The 16312-nt window shown below is 40.5% G+C and overlaps 1 protein-coding gene across 1 annotated transcript in view; it reads right to left on the bottom strand.

The window, feature by feature from the left end:
- Positions 1 to 367: 367 nt before the first annotated feature.
- Positions 368 to 16312, bottom strand: part of LOC117292918 (MAGUK p55 subfamily member 5-like) — a 56036-nt gene continuing 40091 nt past the window's right edge. Inside the window, exons 8-17 of the mRNA XM_033775130.1 lie at positions 15022 to 15171; positions 14066 to 14227; positions 12978 to 13061; positions 11812 to 12011; positions 10607 to 10725; positions 9779 to 9943; positions 8729 to 8931; positions 7047 to 7094; positions 4042 to 4152; positions 368 to 2443 (exon numbers count right to left, since the gene is read on the bottom strand). Coding sequence (XP_033631021.1) covers positions 2264 to 2443; positions 4042 to 4152; positions 7047 to 7094; positions 8729 to 8931; positions 9779 to 9943; positions 10607 to 10725; positions 11812 to 12011; positions 12978 to 13061; positions 14066 to 14227; positions 15022 to 15171 — 1422 coding nt within the window. The 3' untranslated portion in view covers positions 368 to 2263. The remainder of the gene's footprint in view (positions 2444 to 4041; positions 4153 to 7046; positions 7095 to 8728; positions 8932 to 9778; positions 9944 to 10606; positions 10726 to 11811; positions 12012 to 12977; positions 13062 to 14065; positions 14228 to 15021; positions 15172 to 16312) is intronic.

A 16312-nucleotide genomic window follows, 5' to 3' on the forward strand; every position in this document is an offset into this window, starting at 1 on the left:
TCCCACGGAATTGCTTTCACTGGTATCGTGCTTGATATAGGAAAAGTTTTTTATAGTCTTTTGCAAGCAAAACGATGAGAAACTGCAGTGTATAAAACACTGGGTCTCTATAGGTCATGCTTGTCGGGGAACACACGCATGATGAATGCGAGCGCACTCAAGTGACACATACCTATATTTTGCGAAACAAAATCCAACACGCGGCTGACGTGAACGGATACGATATCATATCCGTAACTGTATCTGTATCCGCACGCTTGCACAACCTCTCAAATATCAGGCCTGTATGCTTCGTTTTTATGAAAGGGCATGGGCACATACCTCCTTGGTAAAGGGCACCCTATGAGTAAATTGTAAATTTCTACTGTAGCATTTTAAGGGCACCAAGGCAATGACAAGGGGGCATGGAGGCAGTTGCCTTCGTTGCCTCCTTGAAGTATCTGGCCTGTATTATTGGTGATGGTGAAATCAAAATTATACTTGGAATTACTGAATTTTCTGAGTAAAAACAAAGTTTTAGGTTGTTCGCCCTTAGAAATAACCAATTTGGATGCTAATAAGAAAAGGTTGTACGCACACAATGCAAAGGTCAAAAAGAATGTCTTTTGTTACAATGACATCCTGCAGTCAGCCGATCACGGCTAAAAAGCAACAACGAAGAAAAATAGTTCTTAACAAAATGATCTCTTATTGTGAGATTAAAAAATCACTTTTCCATTTCATCTCCGGTAATGTCTGCTTTTTTTGCCGTCCAAAAGGTTTCAACTTTTTTAAGGTCATACTTCAGGCCTGCAGCTTCTTGTTAGGCATCTGATTGGTGCAACAAGGGTCTTTTTTCTTTCATTATTCTCTTGCATCTTCGATGACCAGATGAGTCAAACTTTTCCAAGATTTGTTATTTTAAGCATTTGTTGGTGTACACCAGCCCGAACACTGGTCTTTTACAATTACCAAAGCTGCCAAGAGACAATTATGATCAAACAAATTTTTGTTAACACTTTGCAAATGAAGCTACCAGCTGTGCATACAATATCTATACATCACATTGAATTATAACCACTGGGTAACTAAATGAAGCAGCACTGAAAATGGAAGACACTTTTGGTTCATTTATTTTCTCATCTTTTCCGTTTCTGGATGCAACATTCCAACTTTCTACCATTTTTGTTCTTCTTCATCTCAAACAATTTGCCCTACCCGAACAATATAAAGAAATACTTCAAAGCTGGCGTGAATTCAGAACGCTGTTTAACCCTCCTACTCTTTGTATCTTTCTCCAGTGAGTTGACCAACCCTTCAGAACCACTCGACTAAAAGGGTTTTGTGTGGTGGCACAACTGTGCAAAGAAATACCTGCAAGGGTTTTGTATGGTAGCTCAACTGTGCACAGAACTACCTGCAAAGGTTTTGTATGGTGACAGTGAACAGAACTACTGTGTTCTGTGTCCATTCATTCACCACATGATGTCATACTGCAAGCTGGCATAGTTCATCCATCGATCAAAACTACAATGGATGATATTAAGTGGTCAGAGAGTAGGAGGGTTAGTGTAACTGCTGCTTGCAAAATTCAAAACAGTTTGTGTCGATTCCTTAAAGGTCACTCAGGTCAATAACGACGCGAGTACGAACATTTTAAAGTTTCGACTTGTAAACTGGAATTTGTTTTCGCCCTTTTAAAAGAGTTAAGTTGTGCAGTGACCAACTGACTTGGAATGTTACTTGTTTCACATTCCGTTTTATTTTTACAATTCAAGAAAACCAAATCATTTAAGTTTGTGTATTAGATTCTTTGTTGTTTTTTCTTCAGTTGACTAATATTTGCTTATGAGGCTATGACAGAATTGGCGGCTTCAGCTAGATTTCCACGTCATCATGCGTTGAAATATTGGTAGTCCTTAGCAAAAGCCAAAGCTGTAGACAGCAATTCGGATCTTGTCTGATACTGTCTATGAGTCGGCCATCTTAAATCCAGCGATCCATCCAATGGAAGCACCCTCTATTGGCCTGCTTCGGTAATGCTCCTCATCACACACGCTCCAAAAACATTTCTAGTTTCCTTGTTGGACGATAGTTGATGATCTTGAAGCTCCAGAACAACTTCTCCACCGTTCTAAGGCGTCTTCTTTGGCAAGGTTCAGTGTCGAGTATTCTCACCTTTCCATGTGATAAAAAAATTGATGGGCGATGTCATATAAATGCAGGCCACAGCTGAGAACTTTCTCCATTATTAAAAAAAAATATAAAAACGTCCTTTGACCTCCTAGCTGTTGAGCCAGGTGAGGGGAACCCACTGAGCCTCGTTTTGTATTCTATAAATCTCTTGTAAAAGTTCTGAGTACGCCCTCTCGTGGTCGTAATGGATGATGACGTAGTCAAAGTAGTGTCCGTACGAGTCCTCCATCGCACGCCCCATCTCAATAATCTCCCGTAACTCGTCTTCCTGTAATGGTATCAAAGCAAAGATGCAGGTAATAATGCGGACATTTATACTGTGCAGTGACCTATATAAATATACTCTACTGCGCATTACAAGGAATACAAAAAATGCAGAGAAAAAAATGGAAAAAAACAAATACACAAACAGAGCAAGAATGAATTAAATGGGTAAGTAAACAAATGGGTTTTTAACTTTGATTTAAATACAATATGTGTAGAAGACTGTCTAATGACAGGAGGAAGATTGTTCCAAAGATTTGGAGCAGCGTATACAAATGCCCGATCACCTAAATTAGCCCTTGATTTCCCGGGTAAGATTTGGGTTGGTTTTGAACACTTTAACTGTGTTCATCTTAAGGAGAAACTGTTTCAAACAGTTCAGACCAAAAAGTATCTTGATCCTCATTCCTTTCAGAACCAATATTTCTCTCTTATAGACCGTATTGAATATGACGTCACCGTTCAAATATTTGCCCTACAACTTACAAGATGGCGTTTGCGAGCGTGTGCGTGTGTGTGTGCGTGCATGCTTGTGCCAAAGAAATCAAACCGGGAATGCTGCGTGCTGCGTGTTTCTTTGATGTACGCGTTTAGACGCGCATACGGTTTGACCTACAAGATGGCGACTTACGTAGCAGCAAAGGGGTTATTCAATACGATCCATAGAAGAAATTATTTGACTTCTTTATGTGAATGGAACTAGGTCAAATCTTTCAGACACTTGAGGTCGCTTTGGGCATTTTGGTACAAACCAATAGACCGATCCAGTAGGCTCCGCCCCTGACGCACGTGTGAGCAGAACACGTAGGGCTCTCCAATGCCTTTCTGCACAACTCTGCCGCGCGAGCCAAGATACGCCCACGCATGTCGGACCTTATTTGTCGGACCTTCATTGCGTTGTGATTAGTCAATACGCAATGGGGAGGAGTTTAGTGGATCGGACTATTGTGGCAGTTATGGTTTCTAAAGGGTTGAGCGAGCAGTTCTATGAAATTGGGCCCTGAAAATACCAGAAAGCCTAGATGCTCCCCACCGTGACACCCACATGTACTGCATGTACGAAAACTTGCCAGCCACTGATTTCATCTTATGATTTTATTAAATTTTTCATTTTTTGGGGGTAACCCATCCACCAGCACAATTAGAAGAAAAGTTCAGTTTTAGATGTGGAGGAAAACCCCAAAGGGGGTAGCCCATGTAATCAGGGCCCAATTTCATAACGAGCTGCTAAGCACAAAAATTTGCTAAGCATGAAATTTCTTCCCAGATAAAAACAGGATTACCAGCCAAATTTCCATTTGTTGCATAGTGCTTGTTACTGGTATTCAGCTTTTGTTTGCTTATCCTGAAAATCACATGGAAATTTGGTTGGTAAACCTGTTTTTATCAAGGAAGAAATTTCTTGCTAAGCAAATTTTTAGTGCTTAGCAGCTCTATGAAATTGGGCCCAGGTAGGAACTGAAGACCCAATCCACATTCAAGGCTCCTATCTGAGATTGGATACGAACCGGGGTTCACAGAGGCAGGGAAAGAAAACCACTGAGCAAACCTGATCCCCGACATGATTGAAAGAAGCAGTCACTGTCCTAATTCAAACCTTACCTTGAGCAGTTCACCAGCCTCTGTTCGTTGCTGTCTGAGTCGGTCAAGAGACGGTGGACAGATAAATATGAAGTAAGGCCTCAGGTCGGAGTTCTTCAGCACTTTCAGAGACTGCAATGAAAATAAAAGAAGGCAAATACCAAAATGAAACTGCACTCAATATTATCAGGGGTATGGATAGAGTGACCACAGCAAACCTCAATGGAAACCTCAATGGAAACCTCAATGGAAACCTCAATGGAAACCTCAATGGAAACCTCAATGGAAACCTCAATGGAAACCTCAAAGGAAACGTCAAAGGAACCCTCAATGGAAAGCTCACAGGAAACCTCACATGAAACCTAAAGAAACCTCAAAGGAAACCTCAAAGGAAACCTCAAAGGAAACCTCAAAGGAAACCTCATATGAAACCTCATATGAAACCTCAAGAAACCTTCCAAGAAACCTCAAAGGAAACCACAAAGGAAACCACAAAGGAAACCTTAAAGGAAACTTCACACCAAACCTCAAAGCAAACCTCACAGCAATGTAAAATGGTGAAAGGGAAGGGATTAGGGCGGGTCAGGGTGGTTGTACCTAATTTCAGGACCATGTTACAATTTTAACCGACAGTGATTTTGAATGATTTTGCTTGTGATACTTGGTATCTTTTGATTTTCGCTGCTGTTTTGGCAGGGAACTTAGATTCTGTATTATTCCAAATGGGATCTAACTGATATTATAAGGTTTTCAGTGATTTTGATTGTGATCTTTATACTGATTCTAAGTGATTTTGATAGCGATTGCAGATGATTTTGATGTGATCATAACAGATGTTGTGTGATTCTAAGTGAATTTGATGCTCAGTTGTTTTGATTGTGATTTTCACAGATGAGGTATGAGACTCAGTGATTTTGAGTGTGATTCTCAGTGGGTGCATTAGATTAGCTTCCCTGTGTCGACCCCGATGTGGCGTATTTTTGTGGATAGGGTCACTTGGGGCTGACCTGAGGTGCACTGACGTCACGAGGAGAAGGCTCACGTGATGATGCGTCTGTTTTTTTTCCAGGTGGAGCGTGGGTAAACATCTGCACACGTTCGTACTGGAAAACAAAATAGGCGACTTTTCCAGGACGAACGTGGGGTAATTATGTGCCTACGTACATCCTGGAAAAAAATAAAATACGCCACATCGGGGTCGACCCAGGGAAGCCAATCGAATGCACCCAGTGATTCCGGTTGTGAAGGGAAAGTTCAAAACACTCGATAAATAGACCATAACGGGCAGGGTTGCAAGTTCCAACCCCTTTTAGTGGGGAGTGGGGGGGGGGGATGAAAAATCATGCGATGACTGAACATAAAATAGGAATGCACCTCGAGAATGTAGGATCTAGACAAAGTTCCAACAACTTAGGGTTACATAGATAAATTTATAAAGGAAGAGTACCACACTACCTGGGATTAATTATAATAAGTGGAGGATTTAGCCAGTGATTGGGTGGAATAAAACAAAACCCACATCAAATGGTGACAGTTTACAAAAACACAGAGAAATGCAACTATACTGTGGACCATTCTAGTTGCAATCAAATACAAAACAAATGTCCAAACTGTTTTTGAGCAGTAAGGAACATAATATCGTTTGCTCATTGCTATTGGTTAGTAATTACAATTTCATATTCAAACGTGGGATGAGAGAAAAATCAAATGGTCCTCATTAGGCATTGTGATTTGAACCCAGATGCTCTACCAACTGAGCTGTGGGGCCCAGCGGTACACTCCCTCAGGTTTTCCCTAAGAACTACATTTTGCTATCTGTATTGCATGGACGCGCGCGCAACTGGGCAAAGTAACAAATGCATTTGATATTCCTAATGATCAAAAGGTCATTAAATGAAAAATGCGTAAGATTCAAGTTGACCAGCATATATAAATACACAGTTTCATGAAAAAATTGAAGGTGTGGAACACTATACTGTAAGAGATACTGCCTGTAATGTTTCAGGTACTTTCAACTTTGACCTTCATGACTGTGTGAAAGATTTGTTTCACTGCATCCATGTTTATGTGTTAATGACAGACAATCACAAAATAACAGCAACCAATACCACAAACTCACAAACCAATCATACATGTACTTCATCAAAATGATTCATGCATATTATGCGCACATGAATCTGTGAATATTCATAGAGCTGTTATACACCACCATGAAAGATGTTGATATGTAAAGCAAGGCAAGCAAAGTGTTGAATGTTCAAAGAGTAGTGAAACACACTTTAATGCAAGAGAGTTTGTTTATGATGCAAGGTGGGTTGAGCAAGGTATTGAATATTCATGAGTTGTTACACATACTCTTATGCAAGAGATTGTTTGTGGAAAGCAAGGTGGGCAAGGTATGGCATGTTCAACAGTTGTTGAACACACTCTTATCAAGGAGATTGTTTATGCAAAGCGGGGTTGGTAAGGTTTTTAATATTCAACTCTAGGTGAACACACTCTTATGCAAGAGATTGTTTATGCGAGGTGGAGTGGGCAAGGTATTGAATATGCAAGAGATTGTTCATTCAAAGTTGGGATGGGCAAAGTACTGAATATTCAACAGTTGTTAAACACACTCTTATGCAAAAGATTGTTTATGCAAAGTGGAGTGAGCAAGGTATTGAATATGCAAGAGATAGTTCATTCAAAGTTGGGATGGGCAAAGTACTGAATATTCAACAGTTGTTAAACACACTCTTATGCAAGAGATTGTTTATGCAAAGTGGGGTGGGAAGGTAGTGCATATTCAACAGTTGTTAAATACACTCTTATACATGAAGTTGTTCATGCAAAGTGGGGTGGGCAAAGTGTTCAATATTCAATAGTTATTAAACACACTCTTACAATGTATGCAAGAGATTGTTTATGCAAAGCGGGGTGGGCAAAGCGTTGAATAAAACAATATTCTCATGCAAATGATTACTATGTTTATACAAGGCAGGGTGAGCAAAGCGTTGAATATTCAAAGAGCTGTTCAAACACACCCTCAGGAATGTTCTTGCTTTACGCATGCCATGCCTGAACTCCTCCGCCTACGGTACGATTGGGGGGTAGAATGGAAAGTGCCAGTTAGTTTAAATAATTCTACTCATTCACTAGTAATCTAAAGCTGAGTTTGAAACGGCGAATTCCGCTACAGCTACGGCTAGATCAGCGCGTCTGCCAGTGTCGAAGAATAGGCAGACAGGTAGCCGTAGCTGAAGCCAAAGTTGCCGTTTTGGACACAGCCTAAGGTTCAAGGTGTTGTACGGGATTGGTAGAGCTGACAAAAAAGTTGCAGACATTGTTTTGTGTTATCAATCATACACATTAAATAACAAACCTGTACAAATGTTGTCTTTATAATCCGTTGTGTCAGTCAGGAGAAAACAGTGAAAAACCAGGAACCATGTAATTAACTTGTCCATAATTTTGATTGTAACAACAGAAATCAGTCGATTTGAGGTTATCAGATACAGTTTTCTGGAACAGGATTCCATTTCAGACAAACATATTTCACACACACAGTAAAATGTTTCTAGTAAGATTTTAGACTAAATTGAAACTGTGACGTTTTTAACCATACCAATCCTGTATAACACCTTTATAGACACTGGACACTATTGGTAATTGTCAAAGACCAGTCTTCTCACTTGGTGTATCTCAACATATGCATAAAATAGCAAACTTTAGCTCAATTGGTCGTCAAAGTTGCGAGATAATAATGAACAAAAAAAACACCCTTGTTACACCAAGTTGTGTGCTTATTAGATGGTTGATTTCGAGACCTCAAATTCTAAATCTGAGGTCTCAAAATCAAATTCGTATAAAATTACTTCTTTCTCAAAAACTATGTCACTTCAGAGGGAGCCGTTTCTCACAATGTTTAATACTATCAACCTCTCCCCACTTGTCACCAAGTAAGGTTTTATGCTAATAATTATTTTGAGTAATTACCAATAGTGTCCACTGCCTTTAGTACAGTGATACTACAGTAGTCTGAAACTGGTACGCTACATACAGGGTTAGTTTTCATAGTCCAAATTCGAAATGAGAATTGTACACTTGGTAGTAAAGAACTGCGTTTTAAATGGGTACTTGAGAGTTTTTGGGGTCATTCTACTGGGCTTAAAATGGGTATTCCCTATGCAAGTTTATGAAAATACAGGGTTCCACATGGGTAACTTCAGGCCAAATTTGTATACTATTGGGTTTGAAGTAGGTACACAATTATAAAGAGATTGTTAAATTCCCTTCCTCACACTACACAGAACAACGAGCCTAACAAGTTCACTATAGAACCATGCAACCGACCCACATGTAAATGGTTAATTGACGGGTAACAACCGAAAGTAACAGCCGAAGAAAAAGACAACTTTGAAAATTGAAAAGAAGAGCCAAACAACACAGAGGTTTTTCAAAATATGTTAGATATGGAAATATTGAATTGTGCATTTAATTTGCTAGATAAATTTATGCATTAATGTTTTTGTTAATGTTTAATTTGTCTCAATGCTTGCTTGCTGCATGTATTTTCAGCTAGGGTTAAATCATCTGTACTTATGCATTAAGGCCTTGTCACACAGGGCAATTTGTACAAGCAATTTGGAGGCGTCAACTGGTTAGTAGCTGGCTTTACTGGTAGTTGCAAGCATAGCCTGGTCGGCCAGCCAGTCACTCAACCTACCTGAGGATGGAGATTCAAGACACAGATCTTGGAAGAATTGACAACAGCTTGTATGGCCTCCAGGCTAGTGCCATAGACATTCTTCTCGTACTCGCCGTGCTCGACAAACTTCTCGGCCAGGATGTCCTGCTCGAAGCGTTGCCTCGTAGTGAAGTAATAATCCACACCGTGTACTTCATGGTCCTTCTTTGGTCTACTCGTGTCTGGAAAGAAGAAGTCACTTAAGCCTTAGAGATCGCTCATTTTTGATCACCAATAATCACCATATGATAAATATATCAAAACAAAAAGTCTTGTATAGAGCACCTATCTACCAATAAAAAACATTTTAATAATTATATGGGGAGGCTGATCATCCTTTCTCGCAGCTAAGAGCTGAATTGCGAAGGACGCTGCTACAACGTGTTCGAGAAGCAGGCATGCAAGGGCGCCTTTGGCAGCCAGCCACATCAACCCAGTATAACCACGGAGCACAGCCAGAGATTGAAAGTGTTTGATTTTTCCTGAGGGAGAACAACCAGATGGTCTGGAAAACCCTTGTGGCACAGCAAAAAAACACCCAATAAGTTGCTCAAGGCGCTTGACCAAAAATACACACTTCTTTAAGATGCATCCAGACATTAAGTTGAAGAAAGACACATTTGTCAGAAAGAAATTTGAACCAACGACCTCCGGATTAACATGCCGGCACTCTACCAACTGAGCTATCTAGCCCTTGGCAATATCTTCATTCAGGGGTGCCAGTCAGAAGCAAGAAATATAAATTAAGTACATTTGTCAGGCATGTGAGTAACCATCCATGAAAGAAGAGGAAAAGAGAAAACCGGGCAAGAAAAAAAGGGGAACAGATAATATTACTACACTTTTGTACACAGAAAATGAAGAAGAAAAAAAAAGAGGAAAATCAAAACCCCAAAGGAGGAAATCAACTGAAAAGAGAAGTCTCACCTGCCTCATTTGTGACATAGAGAGTAAAGGCTTGGATGTGGGGAATGGAAGGTGTTGGAGGGGGGGGGGGGGGGGGGGGGGTTGGAGGAGGGATATACTTACGAGGAACAGCAGCTGCATAACACTCATTAGACTCCAGCAATGTTTGCCTGAGCTCGTGCCGTCCAACCTTTGGTGGTCCGATCAGCACGATGGGTCTCTTCTTCTCTGGGTTGGGATTGTACTGGCCAACTTCTTCATACGTCAGAATCTCTTCACAGTTGATGTCTGTATGATTGATAGGAGAAGAATTATAATTTTGGTTTTTAACCATATACACTGATGTGTGTTAGCAGTACTTTCCCCGGAGTTCTGTGGAATAAAATCACAGGCATATTACTCGGGTGGGATTCGAACCCACGACCCTTGCAATTCTAGAGCAGTGTCTTACCAACTAGACTACCGAGATTGCCTGACAGCTAGAGGCAGTTTGAATCCTATGTTTTAACAGCGGGGTACATCTATTAACTTGGAGATTGCTCTTAAAAAAAAAAAAAAAATTACTACCTTCCCGACTTTTTGTGAAGCAGTTACAAAGTGCTTTGCTCAAGAGCACAAATGTCATGACCGGGATTCGGACCCACATTCTGCTGCTGACAATACGCAGAAGTTTGGCTTTGTGAACTAGACCACTCGCCACAAACACGGCCCTTAGTAAACTGAGGCTGGCAGGGCAAATAAGCCTGGCCCTTTCTTAATAACGACGAGATCTGTAATCATTAATGTTGATGCATACAGGGTATTATTTATTATTATTCTTCCTCCAAACCTCCGCAAATGGAGAAGATAAAAAGATACAAGTACACATCAAATTTACAATAAAAGGTACATAAGCACGTACTAAAACAGAACAAAGATGCAGTCAGCGTAATGATATTTATAATAACTTACCATTTCCATTGGCATTGTACAGCTTTTTCTTTTTCTTCTTCTTCTTGGATTTTCCACCGCAGAGTAATTTCTTTTTCGGTTCGTCGTCGTCGGGCATCGTCTGCTTCATCGCTTCTCGTCTACAGAAATAAAAAAGTAATGGTTGACAAGGTGCTGTCCAATACGCAGGCAACCAAACTAGAAACACTGGGGCGAATCCTTTCGGCTTACAATGAGTGTACTGGGTTCTTTTAGGTGCATTACGGGACCTTTGGCTTAGATGGACACATTGCCTTGGATTGGGCGAGTTGGTCTATGAACCGCTTGTTGTAAAATGCATATGGTTAGAAAGATGTTTTAAAAGTAGAATATAATGATGCACACAAATATGCTTAAAAATTGCATGGTTTTCCTGATACGTATTGAAGGAACATGGCACGCCATTTTGTGTGCTGTCAATCCGAAGAAAGCAGTAATAAATGTCTTGCTTAAGGACACGAGTGTCATAACCAGGACTGGAACCCACACTCTGCTGATCAGAAGAACCAGGCCATTAGTCTGGAGTTCTTATCTGCACAGCCACAATGCGCCACGTTTGATGATACATCACATTTCAAATGCGCTCTAACTTTTGAAAATTGAGTCAAAAACTGGACTGACCTTAAGTAGGATTTGAAACTTTGCATGGTGAAAAAACGATAAAGTAAAGGTTTGCGGTAACCGTGTTGGGGTTGTTCTGAAAAAGAACCTTTGGTATCAACTCAACATTTCTATCAGTATGCTCTGATCGTCTTCTGAATTGACTTTGGAGATTTTCAATAATTAAAAGCAGTGGACACTATTGGTAATTACTCAAAATAATTATTAGCATGAAACCTTTCTTGGTGACGAGTAATGTGGAGAGGTTGATTGTATAAAACATTGTGAGAAACGGCTCCCTATGAACTGCCATAGTTTTCGAGAAAGAAGTAATTTTCCACGAATTTGATTTCGAGACCTCAGATTTAGAACTTGAGGTCTCTAAATCAAGCATCTAAACGCACACAACTTCGTGTGACAAGGGTGTTTTTTTCTTTCATTATTATCTCGCAAGTTCGATGACCGATTGAGCTCAAATTTTCACAGGTTTTTTATTTTATGCATATGTTGAGATACACCAACTGTGAAGCCTAGTCTTTGACAATTACCAACAGTGTCCAGTGTCTTTAAAACCAAAACAAACTTACTGTTGCTGGAAGGTTTTGCTTGGTATGAGTCCCGCTAACGTTTGATCCTCTTCACCTTCCCGGTATGCTTGCCACCAGTTGGCATCGTCCTGGGCAATGATGTGCAGGATGTCCCCCTTGTGGAACGACAGTCCCAGTTCACGACAGGGTATGTACATGTCATCCTCAGGGTCGTAGTCAAAGTGCGCCCTCACATGCATCTAGGGAGAGAGGAATGGAAACGCTTAACGCATTTTGTTCACACTGTCTCTAGTTTTACACTAGTCATTCACACATCTGTACACTTTGGGTTTAGTGCATCGGACTCAAGTTCTGATGGATGGACCATTGGAGTGTAGCTTCGATTCCCAACCATGACACTTGTGTCCTTGTGCAAGGCATAATTGCTTCTCTTCACCCAGGTGTATAAATGGGAACATACTAGAGCTTAGACAGTAATGTGTTGGATGCACCACTTAGTGCTTAGGCAAGCTTGGGGTTTGTATGCAACTAAGGAGTTGAGAAAATTATTTGAATGGCCTAAGTATGCCTGATGAACAGGGATACTAATGTTGTAAATAATAATAATAATAATAACAATAGTAACAATAATAATAACCCGTTTTTATGTAGTGCTTTTCACACCCGGAGGGCGTCCCAAAGCGCTTCACATTATTACCCCTGGTCACTGGGCCTTAAATCACTCCTTAAACCATCTCACCTCCCTGGTGGGGAGTATGCAGCCTGTGCAACATTAAAATGTGCAACATTAATATGCGCCACTCGGCTAAATCAATCACAAAAACCATCTCTGCCCTCACAGGTACCCATTTACCCCTGCGTGGAGAGAAGCAATTATAGTTAAGTGTCTTGCTCAGGGACACAAGAGTCACGACCAGGATTCGAACCCACACTCTGCTGAACAGAAGCACCAGAGCTTGAGTTCGGTGCTCTTATCCGCCCGGCCATGACACCTCATAGGTAAAGTGCCTTGATCTAGCTACTAGGATATAAGAAGAAGAAGACCAACAAAAATAACACAGCATTTGTTGGGTGCACTTTCTCTGTTCATCATACAAAGGTGTCGGTCTAGGTCAATCAAGGAATTCTCAGATGTGTTCATAGGCCACTCTGAAAAGGATGCTTTTCCCTAGAGTCCCAGGGACGATTTTGTCTGAGTAACTTACCAACGTGCTGTCCTTTGGTAGTTGCTTGATATGATGCTGCTTAGTGGGAACCATCAGGAATGTAAGGGAACCTGAGAGTGTACTCTGTCCAAGGGAGGAAGGAATAGAAACGCATTAACGCGACTGTTAACACAGTAGTTCATGTGTGTTCTGCGCCTTTGATCATTTTGTATAAAACGGGCGCAATGTAAATTTTAAATGTTATTGTTATCATTATTATTGGTATAAAGGAAGGTTATATTATTTAATGATTTATAGTAGTAATAGTGGCTTTGCTCAAACCCATCACTAAGTAGCCCTTTTCACCCTCTATCTCAAATCCATTGGACTTTAGCCCTGGGGAGGCCCTTGGACTTCTTTGACCCCACGGCTACCCAGGCGCCCTTTGACACTGTGTCCCTTTTCCACAGGGTTCCAGTTGCAAGTTTCAAGAACACCCCCATGGTTTTAATGCTTACCCCTACTCTGGAGCAGGGGGTGGCTATTCCCTGGGTATGCACATTGTGCCATTGTGCCAGAGCATACCAGGGCAAACGGGGGGGGGGGAATAGAGTAGGGAATACAGTAGTGTTAGGCTTTCCTGCCACATCTAAAACTTCCTCCTGTGTCTTCTCTCCATTGTGTTCTTGGCTAGTGTACAGTGTTTAAAGGCAGTGGCCTTATTGGTAATTAATCAAAATAATGATTATTATAAAACCTTTCTTGATTACGGTAATGGGGAGAGGTTGATAGTATAAAACTTTGCGAGACAGCTCCCTCTGAAGTGACATAGTTTGCGAGAGAGGAGTAATTTTCCACTAATTTGATTTCGAGACCCCAGATTTAGAATTAGTGGTTTCGAAATTAAGCATCTGAAAGCGCACAACTTTGTGTGACAAGGGTGTTTTTTCTTTCATTATTATCTCGCAACTTTGATGACCGTTTGAGCTCAAACTTTCACAGGTTTGTTATTTTATGCATATGTTGAGGTACAGCAAGTGAGAAGACAGGTCTTTCACAATTACCAATAGTGTCCACTGCCTTTAAACTTTTCTTAGAGTCCTTGGCTTCACAACGAGAATTGATCAGTCAAGTTAAAAGTCACTTACCATTAAATCACAAATTTCATTGACTGATTTGCCTCGGATGTCGTGGCCGTTGATCTCCAGTATTTCGTCACCCTCATGGAGGAGACCGCTCCGCTCCGCCATTCCACCTTTGATTATTCTACCGATCAGGATAGCCTCCCCGTCGTTCAGAATGGTAGCACCCTGTACAAAGAACAAAAATCAACATCACTTTCAAAATTCTGCAATTTTAAGGAGAAGTTTCTTCCGTTTGAAAATTCTAGACTGAAGTAGACTCGTACATATGTAGATGTTCTGAGGCATTGCATGATGAGGTATCAGTATTTGCGGTAACACCATGTGTGTATCTACATGCTTGGTGGGTAGATTGTTCTTTTGAGAACTTGTGTTGCTTTTATTCTATTATTTTGGTTTGCCTTTTGTCCCCATCCCCTCACCTTGTTCCTTTAATTTGACATGCCGTGCAATTATTTTTTTTATTTAATTTGTCACTGGCATTAGCCAGTTTGCTTTTTTTGATGTATAAAAACAAATTAATGGTTTTTCTGTAATTTTTTAAACATTTCAATTTTTTTTTTTTTTTAATCTCTGTATTTTAAACTCAATTCAGCTTGTAGCTGCGATGTTTGAATGTGTTTTAATAAACCAATTATAATAACTACCACGCAGTAGACTTTTCAGAATTTAAGAGGCTTCTCTGCTACTGCTGAGTAGATTATCACAATTCGGGAGACTTCTCAGTTCTGAAAAGAACTGCCATGCTTTTGAACTTCTGTTTGGGCGGAAGGTAGGAAATCGGCCACGACTACTACTTTTGGTTTAGTGGATTGAGGGGAATTCTCTTGACTAACTTTACTACCCCCGAGTTCTGAATTGCTCTCAACATTTTGACTAGCTTGCTCTAGTCATCCTCATTTTGTTTTCAAAATGCTCCGTAAAACTAGTCAAACTGTTCTACTTTTCTCATGGTGCCTTACCAGTGGTTCGTTTGTCTTGTCAATGCGGACAATCTTGACAGAGTTATCTTCCCCCATCTCAGAGTTTGGGTCGTCTTCTATTATCTCTTCAGGTCCTAGCATCACCGTGGGATCTCTAGAGGCTATCTTGTCGTGCGTCTCCAGTAGAGACTACATTGAGAGAAACAAAGCAAGAAAACCAAACCTTACAATAACTGATTTCTATAGCACATTTCGAAATGACGTCTCAATGTTTCACATGTCACAGTGCAAATAATTTTCCTGTAAACTTTCCCCATCAGCTCAATGGCTATCTTGTCAAGCGTCTCGAGTTGAGACGAAAGAAGAGAGAGAAACAAAGTCCGAAAACCAAACCGTATAATAACTCAATCTTGTATAGCGCGTTTCACAATAATATCTCAATGCTTTACATCAGTGCCCTGGTCATTGGGCCAATAATATTCCTTTAATCTTTCTCAGCTCCCTGGGGAATATACAGCCCTAGGCTGCTTAGGCGCTCCAAAGGCTTTTTCATACGCAATATCAACCTGTACACTCACACAAAAGTGTACACACCTGCAATCCTGGACCCTCCTTTGTTCAACTCTTTGTGGTAGCAACCATGGACCACAATGATTTCCTTTGTGATAGCAACCGTGGACCCATTGTCCCTTTTGTTATAGGTCCCCGGTTTGAATGTGGATACACACCCACAGGTACCCTTTTACACCCCCTGCGTGAAGAGAATAGCATCTTGCTCAAGGACACAAGTGTCACGACCGGGATTCAAACCCACATCAAAATGACACAGCCACCAGAACTTGAGTCCGGTGCACTAAAACAGCTCGGCCAGGACACAAGACATAGCTGAGATTGTTGAGCCGTATTTTCAGCATAAGTAGCTCTATGAAATTTGGCCAAGATTATTATATGATTATGAATGCAATTTAAATTCACAACAACTTTGTTCTTATTTTGCTCACTACCGAGTAAACAAAAATGTATTAATGTAGTCATGAAGGATAAGTAAGAAATTGTTTTGCTTGCCATAAAGGTGATTACTAAGAGGTTAACAACGGTCATTTGGCACAACAAAATCTACAACTGAAAAACCTAAGTTTACAGCTTGTGTATGCATTATTCCCATACACTGTACTTGATACTTATTAAAGAGGTAAAAATGTATGCAATTGACATGTAGCTGACCTTGCTGCGTTTAACAAATTACAAAACAAGATAATGAAATTTGTATGAGCCCCCCTCTGGACACTACATACAGAAACCATCTGTTGGAAGATAACTTTATGCAAAA

This window comes from Asterias rubens, chromosome 1 (assembly GCF_902459465.1).
Source record: "Asterias rubens chromosome 1, eAstRub1.3, whole genome shotgun sequence".
Taxonomy (NCBI): domain Eukaryota; kingdom Metazoa; phylum Echinodermata; class Asteroidea; order Forcipulatida; family Asteriidae; genus Asterias; species Asterias rubens.